Source organism: Candoia aspera, chromosome 10 (assembly GCF_035149785.1).
Source record: "Candoia aspera isolate rCanAsp1 chromosome 10, rCanAsp1.hap2, whole genome shotgun sequence".
Lineage (NCBI taxonomy): Eukaryota > Metazoa > Chordata > Lepidosauria > Squamata > Boidae > Candoia > Candoia aspera.
The window spans coordinates 53,328-71,516 of record NC_086162.1 but is presented as its reverse complement, the minus strand read 5'-3'; the positions used below and the strand labels follow the sequence as shown (position 1 = coordinate 71,516).

The 18,189-nt window shown below is 42.9% G+C and overlaps 2 protein-coding genes across 2 annotated transcripts in view; both read right to left on the bottom strand.

The window, feature by feature from the left end:
• Positions 1 to 18,189, bottom strand: part of MYCBP (MYC binding protein) — a 116,368-nt gene that overhangs the window by 94,524 nt on the left and 3,655 nt on the right. The gene's annotated exons all lie outside the window — the stretch shown is intronic.
• Positions 5,269 to 17,293, bottom strand: RRAGC (Ras related GTP binding C). Its single transcript, XM_063311629.1, has 7 exons — positions 16,906 to 17,293; positions 16,438 to 16,641; positions 15,546 to 15,745; positions 13,760 to 13,874; positions 13,181 to 13,323; positions 10,424 to 10,572; positions 5,269 to 5,996 (listed from the first exon to the last, which is right to left on the bottom strand). The coding sequence occupies exons 1-7, from the start codon at positions 17,221 to 17,223 to the stop codon at positions 5,845 to 5,847; spliced, it is 1,281 nt and encodes a 426-aa protein (XP_063167699.1). The 5' UTR covers positions 17,224 to 17,293; the 3' UTR covers positions 5,269 to 5,844.

Below are 18,189 nucleotides of genomic sequence, written 5' to 3'. Positions count from 1 at the left end.
CTGGTTGCCATAATCTTGGTTTTTTTGAGGTTTAGCTGCAAACCAGCTTTTGCACTTTCTTCTTTCACCTTCATCATAAGGCTCCTCAGTTCCTCTTCGCTTTCAGCCATCAAAGTGGTATCATCTGCATATCTGAGATTGTTAATGTTTCTTCCAGAGATTTTAACTCCAGCCTTGGATTCCTCAAGCCCAGCTTGTCGCATGATGTGTTCTGCATACAAGTTGAATAGGTAGGGTGAGAGTATACAGCCCTGCCGTACTCCTTTCCCAATCTTAAACCAGTCCGTTGTTCCGTGGTCTGTTCTTACTGTTGCTACTTGGTCGTTATACAGATTCTTCAGGAGGCAGACAAGATGACTTGGTATCCCCATACCGCTAAGAACTTGCCACAATTTGTTATGGTCCACACAGTCAAAGGCTTTAGAATAGTCAATAAAACAGAAATAGATGTTTTTCTGAAACTCCCTGGCTTTTTCCATTATCCAGCGGATATTGGCAATTTGGTCTCTAGTTCCTCTGCCTTTTCTAAACCCAGCTTGTACATCTGGCAATTCTCGCTCCATGAATTGCTGAAGTCTACCTTGCAGGATCTTGAGCATTACCTTACTGGCATGTGAAATGAGTGCCACTGTTCGATAGTTTGAACATTCTTTAGTGTTTCCCTTTTTTGGTATGGGGATATAAGTTGATTTTTTCCAATCTGATGGCCATTCTTGTGTTTTCCAAATTTGCTGGCATATAGCATGCATTACCTTGACAGCATCATCTTGCAAGATTTTGAACAGTTCAGCTGGGATGCCGTCGTCTCCTGCTGCCTTGTTATTAGCAATGCTTCTTAAGGCCCACTCAACCTCACTCTTCAGGATGTCTGGCTCTAGCTCACTGACCACACCGTCAAAGCTATCCCCGATATTGTTATCCTTCCTATACAGGTCTTCTGTATATTCTTGCCACCTTTTCTTGATCTCTTCTTCTTCTGTTAGGTCCTTGCCATCTTTGTTTTTGATCATACCCATTTTGGCCTGGAATTTACCTCCAATGTTTCTAATTTTTTGGAAGAGGTCTCTTGTCCTTCCTATTCTATTGTCATCTTCCACTTCCGCGCATTGCTTGTTTAAAAATAATTCCTTATCTCTTCTGGCTAACCTCTGGAATTTTGCATTTAATTGGGCATATCTCCCCCTATCGCTGTTGCCTTTTGCTTTCCTTCTTTCTTGGGCTACTTCTAGTGTCTCAGCAGACAGCCATTTTGCCTTCTTGGTTTTCTCTTTCTTTGGGATGTATTTTGTTGCCGCCTCCTGAACAATGCTGCCAACTTCTGTCCATAATTCTTCCGGGACGCTATCTACTAAGTCCAGTCCCTTAAATCGATTCCTCACCTCCACTGCATATTCCTTAGGAATATTAGTGAGCTCATATCTAGCTGATCTGTGGGTCTTCCGTAATCTCTTGAGTCTGATCCTAAATTGTGCAAGAAGAAGTTCGTGATCTGAACTACAGTCAGCTCCAGGCCTTGTTTTTACCGACTGTACAGATGTCCGCCACCTTTGGCTGCAAAGGATGTAATCAATCTGATTTCGGTGTTGTCCATCTGGTGAAGTCCATGTATAAAGCCGTCTCTTAGGTTGTTGGAAGAGAGTGTTTGTTATGCAGAGCGAATTGTCTTGGCAAAATTCTATCAGCCTATGTCCTGCTTCATTTTGTTCTCCCAGGCCATACTTACCTGTAATTCGAGGTGTCATTTGACTGCCCACCTTAGCATTCCAGTCTCCCGTGATGAAAATAACATCTCTTTTAGGCGTGTTGTCCAGTAGGTGCTGCAGATCCTCATAGAACTGCTCTACTTCAGCTTCTTCAGCATTTGTGGTTGGGGCGTATATTTGGATCACTGTGATGTTAGATGGCTTGCCCTGAATTCGAATTGAGATCATTCTGTCATTTTTTGGGTTGTATCCAAGCACTGCTTTAGCCACTTTACTATTAATTATGAAGGCTACTCCATTTCTTCTGTGATCCTCTTGTCCACAGTAGTAGATCTGGTGGTCATTTGATGTGAAGTGGCCCATTTCAGTTCACTGACGCCCAGGATGTCTATCTTTAATCTTGACATCTCACCAATAACCACATCCAATTTGCCCTGGCTCATAGATCTTACATTCCAGGTTCCAATGGTGTGTTGATCCTTAGAACATCGGATTCGCCGTTCACCACCAGCACCGTCGGCCGCTAGCCGTCCTTTCGGCTTTGAGCTAGCTGCGTCATCACGTCTGGGGCTAGTTGAGCTCATCCTCTGTTCCTCCCCAGTAGCATTTTGACCATCTTCCGACCTGGGGGTCTCATCTTCCGATGGTATACCGACATATCTCTGGTTGTACTGATCCATTTAGTTTTCACGGCAAGAATACTGGGGTGGGTTGCCATTACCTTCCCCAGGGATCACATTTAGTCTGACCTCTCTGTCATGACCTTCCCGTCTTGGGTGGCCCTTCACGGTTTAGCTCATGGCATCATTGAGGTGCTCAAGCTCCAGCACCACGACAAGGTAACGATCCTTTGCTGAAGCTTTATATTCTATTCTCTATAAATCCTTCTCTAATGGGCCTTTTGATTATACTAGGTGACCAGAAACAGGGCAAAGGGAAGGACAAGAGACCTGAATACAGACTAAACCATCAACTGGCACCACATAGAGCTGATAAATGAAAAAACCTATAGGAACCACGGTAACATGGCTGGTGCTAACAAACAAGCATATTCAAGTAACTGAAAACTGAACTGAAGGAAATGTGTAAGGCCAGAAAAAATGTGAAAAATAGCTTTTTGTGAGAACCAGCTATGATATCGAGATCCGTAGACTATAAAAGATGGGAGCCTGGTGTTGGAAAACTGAGTTGGGAACCTCCCAACGTTATTTCATATATTTGGCCAGCAGAAAAAGGCCTCTCTCTCTCTTCCTTTTGGTAGGTACATCGCAGGCATGACTGAGTGTATATGTAAGTGTATAGAGTATGTTCTATAGGGTCACTCCTGCTTATCTAAGCATAATCATTGATACTAGGGAATTTGTAGCTGGTATTGTTTTGATGTTTATTTGATCCTGTACTTCATATAGCCCTACATGGACATCCTATGTGGGCAGTTCCTGCCTATTGTTTCTTATCAGACATTCAACATGGATTCTTTGAGACCTTTTCTATTACTGCAATTCCACAATCACTGTACTATTTCTATTAGTTCTCTGTATAAGCATTGGAGGTGCAAATCGCAAATCAAGGATCCAAGGTTCTTGAATGACAAAAGGCACCTTAGCTATCTTTAGCGAGCCACTGAGGAGCACAGCTAAAAGTGTTTGCTTCATACCACTGAGCCCCCCTTTTCGGGGGAGATGGGGGGTAATAGAAATGTGAATAATAAATAAATATTTAATATCTATAAGTATTATTAATAACTGGTGCTTCAGCCTGAACATTTTGGATGTTACAAGACAAATAGAATGACAGCTGTAAACTACAATTTATTTATTTATTTAGGGTCAACTGAATGTTGCAACAGGAATTGATCGGCCCGCTTGTCACCCAAGTCTGATGTCAGGGGCAGAGTGTGACTGGCCCAAATACACCCAGCCAGCTTTCATGCCTAAGGCAGGACTAAAACTCAGAGTCTCCTGGTTTCTAGCTCATTGACTTAACCACGAGACCAAACTGGCTCTCTTGAACTGTTTGCCTTAAGGGTATCAACAAAGGGAGCTGTAGGAGGGTCTGATCCATAAGCCTTTACATAGAATTATGGGACCACATACTGAAAGGGAATTATAGGTCATATAGTCCAATCCACCATTCAGTGTAGAATCCACTTAAGCATCTTCATTATGTAGCTTTCCAGTCTCCTTTTGAAAATCTTGGGAGAATCCACTGTTCTAAAAGACTGCTCCACACTGTGACAACTTTTAACATTTCATGCACCATTTGGGATGTACTGGTTGATGTATATATTGAAGATCTGTCACACATATATACAAATATGTTCCTGCTGATCAAATGATCATAATGACCGTAATTTACTAACAGAAGCAAAAGGAACAGGAATTGCACTGTAAATTAAAAGTCCATACAGTATCTGTTCAAACTAATATCCACAATTTGGTGCAAATCATTTGAGTCAACATGGCATCATCTACATAATATTACATACCACTAATGCCATAAGCATTCCTTATTTACCTTTCTGCAAATGTGATTGCATTACTTACTCTGCAATTGTTTATATATTCAAAATAAGAAAAAAATATGGCATGTGCATAGTAAGCATAGCAAGACAATGATTTGAAACATACCTCCACATCAACCATGAAGTACTTACAGAAAAAGAAAGAAAAGTTTTGAAGTATCCTTCAGTCTCGACTTGAGTATTACTAAAAATCTGTGGGGAGATCTCTAACATGCATTGCATACAAGACCTAGCCCTAACTGAACTAAAAGAGCTCTGCAAGCGAGAGCGGGAAAAATATCCAAAGGCAAGGATAGTCTCTTAGCTGGCTACACCACGGGTTTGGAGGCTGCAATTTCCACCAAGGGTGGTGTTACGAGGTAACGTCTGAAATAGCATCCCAACAGAAATACACATTATTGTTTGGCATAAACAAGTTGGTTTTGCTTACAAAGGGTTGGAAGGAAACACTCTGAAACAGAAGGCAGAATTTCTGCAAGGTATTAATCAGGATCTGCAACCACAGTGACTGAGTGATTCCACCACACGCGAGAGTCTGCAACTTCCGACTGGACACGAAACCCCATGTCTACGTGTATTTAATTCAGAGGAAGAACACTTGTTGAGATAAAGTTATTTTATTAATGCAGCCTAGGGAACTTGTCCCTCTGGACGTGACCCTCTGGCAGAATACAATCACCTGTGAATAGCATTAAAATACCTGTTAAATCTTCAATGGACTCACACTGGCATTTCGAGTAAAGAACAGTTTGAGGTTTTGGAAGTGCTGTCATCATGAAGAAAATGGCCAGTGGCATTTACCTGCCAGCGCAGATAATCTTCAGGGAGATTCACAGAAAACATTCCATCAGATGGAAAGTATGCCAATTTAAGGAAGTTTCACATGTTAAAAATAAGCAAAACATTTTTGCAAATTCTAGCAACCAAAACCCATCCTGCTCTGTTCTTGCCAAAGCTGCATGTATTTTTTTTTTAAAAAATGATCCTTATGCAATCATGTGGCTTCAAGAAATAAATACCAAATTCTAGAGATATTAACCATGACAGGGTGAAATTGAATTATTACAAAAAAGAGTTTTAGAATAAGTGCAGGAACTGATATTAGCTGAGTTGCCAAAAGCTTGAGAATCTACGACAAGACGTTTCAAACAATTCTGAGGAAAGTTAAAGCTAGAAAAGGAAATAAGCTCTTTCATTCAATAGGTTTGCTAGGGAGAAGTCACAGGATATACTTTTTCAGGTATTACCACAAAACTATGTCATAAGTCATGTGGAATGTGTTGAGTGTATATTCCAATAAGTTAAGAAATACGTTTGAAGTTTGGAACCTCTGGAACAAAACCACCTGCTGCTCTGTTTAATTCTGAAACAAACAAGGAAGTTGTCCAAGCGGAGGAGAGGCCACCTGCCTGCCAAATTATAACTAAAGCAACCACTCTTAGTCCCCATGGTTCCTGGCAGCCATTCTGGGCATCCATGCCAGCTACGATGACAAACTCACTCTTCCTTCAAAATAAACGGATGAAGTTACGCAGCAAATTCTCTGGGATGCTCATGCCCTGATACACAGACACAGGGCAAGCAAGCAAGCACGAGGTCATTCTGATTCAGTCCTCCTTAGATGACATTTCTAGGGGTGCCATTATGAGTCACTGCTTTTAAATTGGGAATGTTTGCTTGATGGCTGCAGGACCGATGAGAAGAAATGCCCACTTCAAAGACCTCATGGATAGCCTTACGGAAGCAGTGAAAATTGTAGTCTATTAAGCCTGCAAGAAAAATGGATTGTGATGAAAATGAAGAGAAGCAAACACACACCATTTGGGAAAATCTCAGAAAATGAGTGGCATGGTATGGAAATGCTGTGAATTCAAAATGCCCTGCTTTGAGTTCAAGAGGTATCTTATGGGATGGTAAAAACACTGAAGCAATTCTGGTAAGATGGAAGCATCCCACTTCAAACGCAGAACAGTTGTTTCAAGCATGACATCTTTCCAATTCTAAACATTTTGCATGCCTTCTTCATTGTTCTGCAGGAAATCATTTTTCCTACAGAAAACCATACAATTTCCAACTAACCATCCCCCGTTGCTGGAAAGCAGTCTTCCTCTTCTTTGCAGCTCATTCCATTTGTTAAAAAAAAGCTACATGCTTTAAAGCAAAATGTGATCTCAGCAACCTAAAAGGATAAGCAATACAACTGGCAATGCTACAATCAAGCATGCCCTCTGTTCCAAATTCAGAATAGAAAAGTAGAAGATCTCAATATAAAATTTAATGGGATTTAGGACTAAAACTAGGCTTCTTTAGTAAACTGAAACTTTGTTTTCAAAATTGTTTTATATGTGATGAAATCAACCAGAATAATTCTAGAATGCTGAATTGAGTTCTCCCAAGAAAACTTTTGGAAGTTGGTTGAGCAAAGGAGAAGATGCTCATCAGCAGTTGTCTGTGGCTTTCACAAAGACAAGATGACAACAAAAGACAGCAAAAACTTTATCAAGAACCTCTTCAGAGATTTCTTATAGAAAAAAACATGGAAAAGGTAAATAATTACTTCTGAGAGAGTGGCGTTTTAAAGAAACTAGTAGAAGAGAGTATCTGTAGCTCAGGGTTGAACTGTAGCTCTGGACAGAACACCCCACCAACACAAGCAGGGCAAGCCACCGTATATAAACAGAGAGCAAACCCACTCCCTACTCGCAATGAAGATGTTGCCTAGTTGGGCAATGAAACATCTGCAAGAAAACAACCAGGCTCAGAGAGCATCAGGGACTCCACAAATTATAGCAGACAAACTTTTCTAAAGGCTTCCCTACTTCTCTTTTCCCTGGCTTACCAGAAAGGTTCTATAAACTGTGAAATGCTTGCTCAACAGATAAACCTCAACAAAGGTCATCAAATAACTTTCTAAAAAAGCATTTTGGAAAATACATAGAATTTTGTGCAAATATTTAATAATTTATACCAGTCTTCTAACAGAGATAGTGATGCAGAGAGACGACAGATTCAGATTATATCAACCTAACCAGTCTGGATGGTATTCATAGTTTCCAACCTTCCCTTTTTAGGGAAGGTTGTGGAAAAGGTCATCACACTGCAATTTCAGAGGACTCTGGATGAAATGGGTTATCTGAACCCCTTTCAATCAGGATTCAGGCCAGGGCATGGGATGGAGACGGCAATGATTGCACTCTTGGATGACCTCTGGCAGGAGCAGGATGGGGGTAGTGTGTCCATCCTTGCTCTTCTTGACCCCCCAGCAGCTTTCGATACCATTGATCGTGGTATCCTTCTGGACCGGCTCCAGAGTTGGGGATGAGTGGCACTGTGCCGTGTTGGTTCTCCTCCTTCCGCTGGGGCTGGTTCCAGTCAGTGTTGATCGGGGGAGAGGTCCAGCCTGTGGCCACTACTTTGTGCGGTGCCACAGGGCTGGGTCCTTCCTTCCTTCCTGTTTGACATTTACATGAGGCCAATGGGTGAGGTCATCCAACAATTTGGGGTGAGGTACCACCAGTATGCTGAGGATACTCAGCTTTACATCTCCAATCCAGGATGCCTGAGTGATGTCATGGATGTCCTGTCCCAGTGTGTAGAGGCTGTGGAGGCCTGGATGGGGTACAACAGGTTTCGGCTCAACCCAGGCAAGACTGAATGGTGCCAGGGACCTTCCATCATTGCTCTTGGATGAGGTGACACTGCCTCAGACAGATCTGGTACACAATCTCTGGGTCCTCTTGGACTCACAACTCCTGCTCAGAGAGCAGGTGGCAGCTGTGGCCAAGAGAACCTTTGCACACCTTTAGGTTGTGCACCAGTTGCACCCATTGCTGGACCAGAAGGTCCTGCTCAATCACTCAGGCGCTTGTGACCTCCGATCTGGACTACTTGAAGAGCATTTGGAAGCATTCAATTTTAATCTCGTTCACTGCCCGGGGTCACTTGTTGAAATGGGCAGCTATACAAATCAAATCAATACAACAAACAAATAAATTACTAGACTATTGGACTTATTTGACCTTGTGGAAGCTGAGGCACACTCGGTACGAATGTGAAAAACATTCTGACCTTTCAGCATTCTGAGATCAAAACAAAATGCTGTTTCATGAGATTTTTCTGAGCTTGAGGTTTCCTCCTCCCCCGGGAATAAAGCAAGGCTATTTTGAGCATCCTGGCTGTTCTGTGAGTGACACGCTATTTTCAATGTTGCGTTGGTTTCTTCTTCCCCAGCACTTCTCCAGCCTGGCCAATTCAGCAGCAGAGGCCAGTTCTATTCTTCAGGAGAGCAGAGGGGTGGTGATAGTTGGGACCTAAATCCCTAACCTGCCTGGATCAGACAGAGTACTACATTGGATTTCAGATTTGATTCTGGATGGCTTAGCCCAAATATAAGTACTAATGAGTATTTTCTATGTTACCTGTCTACCTCCCTGGTAAGTTTGTTTGCTTGCTTGTTTATATTCTTTACTAACAGAAAGTTGGAGTTGTGTCATTGCATGTGTATATTGTGTTCTGTGCTGGGCAAGAAGCCATTCTGTAGAAGTAAAACACATAATAGAAGTACTGCTATTGTCATTTTCTAGTTCAAAACTATAAATCTGTAATATAAACTATTGATCTATAAAACTGTATCTCCTCACTGTTGCGGCCACTTGGATTTTATGTTTGTATTTATTTTATATTTATATTTGGGAATTTGTATTTTATTTTTGTATATTTATTGTTTTAATGTTGGTTTTATTGTAAACTGCCCAGAGTCCCTCTTCTCGGGGGAGATGGGTGGTGGGAAAATTTGAAGAATGAATGAATGAATGAATGAATGAATGAATGAATGAATGAATGAATGAATGAATGAATGCATGCAGCAGCTATACTGTTGATTTGTGAGCTTGAGTGTGGGAATGTGCAGAGTATCTTTTCCCCACTGAGCTTTTAGAATACATGTAGACAATGCATATTATGTGGTCTGCTGAGTATTACAAGTAGTCCTCCATCTACAACCATTCCTTGGAGTTCTGGCCATTCCAACACCCTCACGGTCATGTGATTGTGATCTGGGTGCTTGGCAACTGGTTTGCACTTATGACCCACTGCAGCACTGCACCATCTCCATTTGCAACCGTCCCTGTCGGCTTCCCCAGAAAGTCAGTGGGGAAGCTGGCAGGGGAAGTTGCAGGTCACTGGGGTAAGTCTCCGCACCCGTGCACCATCCCCCAACCCCTCTGTGCTCGTGCCAGCCGCTCACGCACCTCCTTGCACCCTCCCCAACCCTCCCCCAGGCCCCCTCGCTCCCCCACCTGGCAGCAACCACTTACCTGCCTGCTGGCCCTGGACCTGCAACTTCCTGCTGGCTTCTCCACTGACTTTGGTTCAGCAGGAAGCTGCCTCGCTTAACAACCGTGGGATTCAGTTAATGATGGCAACCAGGACTGCAGGGATTGCCTTCACTAAGCTATGTGGTTGTGCTTTACAACCACATTACTTAGCGACAGAAATTCCGGTCCCAATTCCTGTCATAAGTCAAGGACTACCTATACTGTCTGGCATTTAATGTAACTTTAATAACCCCATCTTGGATTTTATATTTTATATTTATATTTTTATAATGAATCTGTTTTTATGATATTTTAATCTTTTATTGTCTTAATTTGATTGTAAATCACCCAGAGTCACTTGCTGAGATGGGTGGTGAAGACATGTGATAAATAAATAAACTTGAGTATAATGCTCTCCTTTTTTATGATTAATGTCATTTATGCAATGGTTCAAACACCTTATGTGGCCACTTAGCTAAGCTGTTCAGGTTCAGAAAATTATCCTCTCTCCAATGCTAGAACTATTGATTTCATTGTCTGTGAGGGCAACGTTTAATGGAATTTTAAAGCAATATCTCCAAATGGAGTGATAGGTAACAGCATAGACTATCAGTCTACCTGTTTTTGTGGAACTTGAAAATGAAGAAAAATGGACATTGAGCTCACTGCTTCCAATGGCCTGAACATTTAAAGTGTTTCTAACGTTATTACCTACAGCACTTGGAACACTTGAGGTATTCCCACTCTCATCTCACTGGGACACAGCCAGCTCAGACTAAATATTCCTTATGGGACTGTTTTGCCCTGAGTTTGAAGCAGAGCACATTTCCTAATTTGGAAAAAATGACAAAATCATGAGGTACACAAGCCCCTTTGCTCACCTTTGCGTTCAAAGCTTTCTTCTCTAAGGATACACACCAAGGCCAGAAACTTTGTCACTTCTTTTAAATACAGAACAGTTGTGTTATTGAGTTTAATAATTGCCATAGATTCCTTGTCATATGCACTACCACTCCCATCTTCTTTTAACCTAGAGTAGGTTGAAGGAGAAAAGACTGTTCAGCATACCTGAGATTTAGATGTAGCATTTAATTCAAACATGATACAATTCAGATGTCTAATTTATATTTAGGCACTTGAATTGAACTATTAATCTACAACAAATAAAAGAAATATCTTTGTAGGTCAATCAAGCTAAAAAGCAAATGTTGGAGAACAGTTAACAGCCAGCTTGCCACAATACTGAGGGCCTTACAGTTATAGTCAGGACCAGAAATATTAGAAGGATCACTGTTTTGGCATTTGGCCTCTGCACACCACATTGAAGTTGAAAGGAAACACACCCAGATGGGAGCGAAGTCAGAACTTTCAGCTGTCATTCAAGGGGTTTGACAAAAGTGGGGCACTAACCATTCAGGAAGTACAGCCAGTGGCATACACGCACACCCATTGTTGGTGGCTCGTAAGTATGGAACGAATGGCTGACAAGCGGCTGCATTTCATCTTTCAACTGATGAAACCAAGATTAACTTACACCAGAATGATGGGAAGAGAAAAGTATGGCGAAGGAAAGGAACAGCTCATGATCCAAAGCATACCACATCATCTGTCAAACATGGTGGAGGCAGTGTTATGGCATGGGCATGTATGGTTGCCAATGGAACTGGGTCACTGGTGTTCCTTGATGACCTGACTGCTGATAAAAGCAGCAGGATGAATTCTGAAGTGTCTGTAGGGCCATACTTTCTGCTCAGATTCAGCCAAATGCTGCCAAACTAGGACACCGCTTCATATTGCAGATGGATAATGACCCAAAACATAGCAGAAGCTACCCAAGAGTTTCTCAAGGCAAAGAAGGGGGATGTTCTTCAATGGCCAAGTCAGTCACCTGATCTCAACCCAATAGAGCATGCTTTTCACTTACTGAAGACAAGACTGAAGGCAGAAAGATCCACAAATGAGCAGCAGCTGAAGGCAGCTGCAGTAAAGGCCTGGCAAAGCATCTCAAGGGAGGAAACTCAGCATTTGGTCATGTCCATGGGTTCCAGACTTCAGGCAGTCATTGACTGCAAAGGATTTTCATCCAGATATTAAAGGCCATCCTTATGTTTGTACTGATGTTGGTTTGTTCCATTACTTATGAGCCACCAACGATGGGTGTGTATGCCACTGGCTGTACTTCCTGAATGGTTAGTGCCTCATTTTTGTCAAACCCCTTGAATTACAGCTGAAAGTCCTGACTTTGCTCCCATCTGGGTGTGTTTCCTTTCAACTTCAATGTGGTGGTGTACGGAGGCCAAATGCCAAAACAGTTATCTTTGTTCCAATATTTCTGGTCCTGACTGTATGTGTGTCTCTTGCTGGGGGAGGAGAAGGAATTCTCTGCATGGCCCTTTTCCTTTCTGCCCAGCTGTTGGGCACTGGGAACCTTTCAGTGCTGGGCGGGGTGTGTGTGTGTGTTAAAGGGTTGTCATGTGAATCCATAACAAGCTGATGAAAGTTGTGGATGATACTGAAGATTCAGGTAGTGAACTGAAAAGCAATTGCAAAGAGCTGTAGTAAAATTTCTTCCAGTTGGGTGGCTGGCATACTCCTTAACCCAGCAAGAAACTCCGAACCACCTCCAAGCCTTTTATCTGCTTGACTGGTCATGGGTACCCAGGAAACAGGCCGCACCTGGCAATGCAGCTGCTTGTCATTCCATTACTTATGAGCCACCAACGATGGGGGTGCGTGTATGCCTCTGACTGTACTTCCTGAATGGTTAGTGCCCCACTTTTGTCAACCCCCTTGAATGACAGCTGAAAGTCCTGACTTTGCTCCCATCTGGGTGTGTTTCCTTTCAACTTCAATGTGGTGGTGTACGGAGGCCAAATGCCAAAACAGTTATCCTTGTTCCAGTATTTCTGGTCCTGACTGTATATTTTGATAGAAACATCAGTACTGTGACCATAAAGTGAGACTTCACCAAAATATAATACAGGAAGATGCCCCTGAAATATCTTCCAACAAAAGTAGTTCCAATAGTAAACAAGATCATACTACAAAGGAAGCAAAATGATTAAAATGAAGTTTCCTCTCAACTCATTTATTAACAACTGAACTGGAACTGACTCCAAGTTTTCTCACTGGCAGAAAGCATTCCTAACCAAAAGAATGTGGATATTTCATCTTCTATGTAAGACCCCTTAGAGACATTTTGAGCTAGAGCTGAACAGACATAAGCATGTGCCACCAAATTTGAGTAAAAAATGCCGCTGATACAGGATGACATTTGACTCAGCTCACTTCATATTATTATGGCTGCTACTCACCAACTTCTCCTCTATGAAAATAAGTTTGGTGGTTCTTATTTTCCAGTCTTTTCTCCAAATGCTTGAGGGGCAGCAAAGTTCATTCAAAAACAGACACACCAGGTTTTACAAGGAAGCAGGGTAGGAACCTGGATTTCACTAGTTTCTGGACAAAATTATGCCAACATCAGCATCCCCAACTTTTAACCTAAAAGTTTCACAATCTCAAGCATATCTTTCATTTCCCAAAAATATTCCTGAACAGTAAAGGATCTTCTTAAGTACTTAGAAATCACTACTTTAACTTCTTTCAAGATTGTTGTTCCATACTTCTATAGCACTTACCCATATATGCAAGAAACATCAATGACAACATCAATCATGTCGCAGCATAGCTCATATGACTGCATGTCAACAGGGGAACTATCTGTTGCAATATAGATCTTGCTGACAACATCAAAAAGAAAAGCTTTTTCAATCCCTGAGTTCTTCAGAAAATGAAAAGACAGATTTAAATTAATGTTACATCTCACAAATACCCACATTTGTTCCAAGATTCCTGTTCCGGGGTAACATTTGCTTTTATTTTGCAATACTTTATTGTATATAATTAGGACATAAAATCTCCACTTAATATAAAGGAACTATTGAGCACACTATATGTTTCAATAGTTTTACTAGTGTGCAGTCCAAATCTTTGATGGTCAAAGATGTTAATTTGTTTAAAATGTCTAATATGAACCTGTAATCACTCAAAATAATCTGTTTAAGATCAGCAAGGTTAAGTAGTCACCAACTCTGCTTTGTAGGCAAAAGTTCTTCCCAAGATTTCTTGGTGTTAATTTCACTGTTTCCTAAATGAAAATCACAATGAGTTTCACAACATCACTTGTCCTTCAAATGGAGTAATTAACTGCTACTTACTGATATAAAGATATTCAGCAGGTTTTCCAAAGTGGGCAGCTGTGGAATGAGCTTCTGCACCACTTTACTGAAGGCTTCAAATATTGAATGATCATAGATGCTGGTCAAATAAAAACTAAAAGAAGAACTCTAATTAATTACCTGAGTGGTTCCAAATGCTACCTGCTGTTTTGGCCCAAACTGATACCACCATTACTAATTGTTAGCAAACCTATGAGGTCTAAAATTAATCTATTTAAGGCAAATTCTGATCCCCTCACCTTTCTGAGTCATAAAGATCACATCTTCTGAACAATCTGTTGCATTTGATTTGAGAGCCATATTTTCTAGAATTTCAAGTTCTCAATTGAAATGCTTTTGTTCACATGATCCATGGTTAACTTAACTATGATTTATTGAAATAACCTGGATCTGCATGGCACATTAAACCATAATCAAACTACACTGGCTAGCTTTCCCCTCCTAAAAAGTAGGAACTGGGGAAAAAAATATGAAATATTTGCCAACATTTTCATTTTAATTAATAAACTGATTAATATGTAAAGAAATGATCTGCTTGGAAATATATTTATACTTTATTTATATATATATAACCGCCCAGACTCCCTTGTGAAATCGGCAGTGAAGAAATATGAGAAATAAATAAATACTAAATCAAGAAATAGAGTAACATGTGAGAGGGGAAAGAACTTTGTTCCAGGATGAACGAAATTTCAGTTTTCAGAACTTCAAAAAAAAGATAAAATCAGGAAAATAAAGAATCAGAAAAAGTAGAACTGCTAACTGTGACAGCATTTCAGACTCTGAAAAAGTATATTCTGAGCCCTGGCTGTTTCTTTTTTCCCCCCCCTGAAAATTAATGCTTTATCTGTTTCATTCACTGGAAGGTAAAATCCAAAACACCTGCTTTTCTTAGTTTTACAATGCTTATTGCTTCCTCTCCATAACCGAGCAAGAGTTAGAATGATTCCTTACAGTTCAACAGATTATCGTTCCATTTGTAACAAACTTTTATAAACTAACTAAATTTCCCATAATATATTTTATGAAGTTACATGGCTTTATATCTGTAAATGGTGTTAAAAATTAAGCATTTTGTTTTCTCTCTTGCTTCCAAACTCCTGGAAATTTTACACTGCTATACCGTAGACTAAAATAAAGTGGGCAGTTCTGTGCTTTAGTGCAGACCACATCTATGGTCTCATCTTTGAAACTGAAACTCGAACAACACAAATTGAGAAGTTGGGAATTTAATGGGGGAATGGGATGGCATCCTCTATCAATATCTTAAGCAACTTGAAGAGTTTCCCTATTTTACCTTTTCTGACCAGAGTGTTCAACAGTTAAGAAATCATCAAATATCACTGCTGGTGGAAGGGGAAGATAGTTTTCACAATATTAAAATAAAACGTGGACTGACTTAGTCTTCACATACTGGAAAATGTACATTTCTAAGAGAAAAAAAAAGTTCATTTCTAATCTAGAAACTATCTATTGCCAGTTTAAAATTACTAACCATTTTCAAATGTAAATACATATGAAACCTACAAGTGGTGTCACCTAGAAGAGATATACGTCTTTTCTGCGTACTATGCTTCTAACACATTTCTAAAGCTATTTTTCTCCCTGAATACATGATATACAATCAAACAGCATTTCTTTACTGAAATGCTGTCTCTGCTATTCACACATCTCAGAAAACTCAGGTACTCCTCTCTTTGACCTCAGCTACTAATCTAATAACAGCTGTTTGAAAACATATATGAGCTAAAGAAATTTCACTTGCCTAAGATGTAGTTTTTCTAACCCAGCATCACCAAGATCATCATTAGCTCTTTGATGAATATCTCTTTGAGTTTCTATTTTATGATCATCCGATAAGCCATCAACTTTATGAATAAAAACTTCAAAGTTCATTTCTGGATTGATTTTGTAAGCTTTTGAAACTGTAATATGGAGCCTGGTTAATGCTTCCATGTAGTCATCCTGTAAAACAAATGTAATATCAATTCTTGCATGATCAGCTTACTTTACTAGACATAGGTAAAGGTAAAGGTTTCCCTTGACGTAAAGTCCAGTCGAATCCGACTCTAGGGGGCGGTGCTCATCTCCGTTTCTAAGCCATGGAGCCGGCGTTGTCATAGACACTTCCGGGTCATGTGGCCAGCATGACGACTCAGAACGCCGTTACCTTCCCGCCGAAGCGGTACCTATTGATCTACTCACATTTGCATGTTTTCGAACTGCTAGGTGAGCAGGAGCTGGGACGAGCAACGGGAGCTCACCCCGCCACGCGGTTTCGAACCGCCGACCTTCCGATCGGCAGCTCAGCGGTTTAACCCGCAGCGCCACCGCGTCCCTTACTAGACATAAAACCCATAAAAACATGAAAGATAGCTCTAATTGTTTTTGCAGAAACTGACCTTATGAGAAAAATGCTAATATGATGAAAAGTTGAGACAAAAGCTGGAGAAATATTAACAGTAACATTAACCTCAGTAAACTGTATCATTATCACAAACTGTAATTATGATAGTTTATTAAGGTTAGCATTATTATTAACATATTATTAATATTTACAGTACCTTTGCTGCTTTACTTAGACCCTCATCGCTCATCACCAAAGTCCCCGGTCCCTCTGCCCACCATTAACAAAACAGTCAGATCTCCTTTCCAACCTGTGCATCAATAACATAAATGAGAGCTCCAGTTCCTCTGAAGATCATCTCATAATCAAATGTTGGATCAAAGAAATCCATCTGTCCAGGGAAATCCCATATTTGAAAGTTCACAAAGGAGCTGTTAGAAATATCGTCCTTATAGATTTTGTTGGTGCTTTCCAGAAAGAGAGTTTCGTTGGGAGACATTTTGTGAAAGACCACCTGCCAGAACAGAAAACACACATCGATTAGACGAATGTGTACCTTTCTGGGGCCCCACAGCCGCCCTGCTGGGGACGACTGCCGGGAGGCATGCCTCGGGGAAGCGGCTCCCCGCGTCGTCTGGCAGGGGCCGGGCCGCTCAAGGACGCGCTTGAACGTGAATAGCGGCGCCGCCAGCGGGGCCGCCTCAGAAGCCCGCCCAAGCGCGGGAGAGTCGCCCCCCGCACGAGGCCTTCCCGGTTCGCCGGAGGGGAGGCGTCGTACCTTCTGGATCGAGGACTTCCCGCTGCGCCGCAGCCCCATCAACAGGATGCGGGGCTGCTTAGAGGAGTCGCCGCCGCCGCCCGCCCCCAGCCCGCCGCCGCCGCCGCCGCCGCCGCCAGGACCCGCGATGCCGATCCCGCCGCCGCCCCCCGCCAGCTCGGCCCCGTCGTCCTCGCCCGCCTCGTCCTCGTCGGCGCCGTAGCCGAAGTCTTTCGGGAACGCGTCGGCCGTGCCCAGGCTGCCCGCGGGCAAGGCCGCGCCGCCCAGCTGCGCCGACTCCTCGGCGGCGCCCGCGGCCCCGAACGGCAAGGCAGCCATGACAAGCCCGACCGAAGAAGGAGGCCCCTGCCGATTGGCCGCCGCGGCAGAGCGGGCACGTGATCCGCGAGGCCCGCCCTCCCGCCGGGCTGCTTCCGGGTGCCGGGCCGCCGCGCGCGCCCCCTCTGGACGGGGGGTGTCGAGCAGGAAAAGCGGGGAAGCAACCGGCCCGAGCCGGGCCGTTCTCCCCCGAGCCTCCCCCTTCTGTTCCGCCCCAGGCCGTTCGCAGTAAGCACGGAGAGGCGGCGCGTGGCAGGAGCAGGGGAAGGCACCGACAGCCGCCGGACGACCCGGAGAGGGGAGAGACGCGGCTTACGGTGCGAGCCCCGATAGCAGGGGAGAATGTAGAGGCGGGGCGGCCCAAGTACGTCCGCCCCGTAGGCTTGTCAGCGATTGCGCTCCCAGGTCCAGGCCACAGTCCGATCCGGGCGCGCTCCCGGATCCTTCCCTTAATCGACCGGGCGGGCGGCGGGAAACAAGACCCTTGGGGTCATCACACTTGCCCTCTTTTTAAATTGACTTTATTGTAATTTCCTTGTTTGATATCTTGGATACCTCGACCACAGTATCCTTCTGGATCAGCTGCAGGGGTTAGGAGTGGGAGGCACCTGCTCCAGTGGTTCATCTCCTTCCTCAGCCATTGCTTCCAGTCGGTGTTGTTTGGGGGGGGGGAGATAACATGTCCATAGACCCTGTGTGGGGTCCTCAGGGCTCTATGCTCTCCCCTCTCCTGTTCAACATTTTCATGAACCTGCTGGGTGGGTCGTCCACCAGAATGTCCTGCGGGTGAACCTCAAGACAAGCTGTAACAGTTTCGACTCCAACCCAAGTAAAATGACTTGCTCCAACTACGCTGAAAGGAACAAGATGAAATTTAGCCTAGTGTGGCATACACGTGAAGAGAGTCTGGAGGTTCTGATCCATCACAAGCAGAACACGACCGAAGAGCTAGTGCAGCTGCCAGAA

Bases quoted from the DNA above. Each gene is read 5' to 3' on its own strand.
- RRAGC (XM_063311629.1), bottom strand. From the start codon at position 17,223: ATGGCTGCCTTGCCGTTCGGGGCCGCGGGCGCCGCCGAGGAGTCGGCG. The intron at 10,573-13,180 runs GTAAGTGCTATA...AACCTACTCTAG, and splicing joins GATGTTTCTTGCATATATGG to GTTAAAAGAAGATGGGAGTG. The intron at 5,997-10,423 runs GTGAGCAAAGGG...TTTTTCTTGCAG, and splicing joins AGAAAGCTTTGAACGCAAAG to GCTTAATAGACTACAATTTT.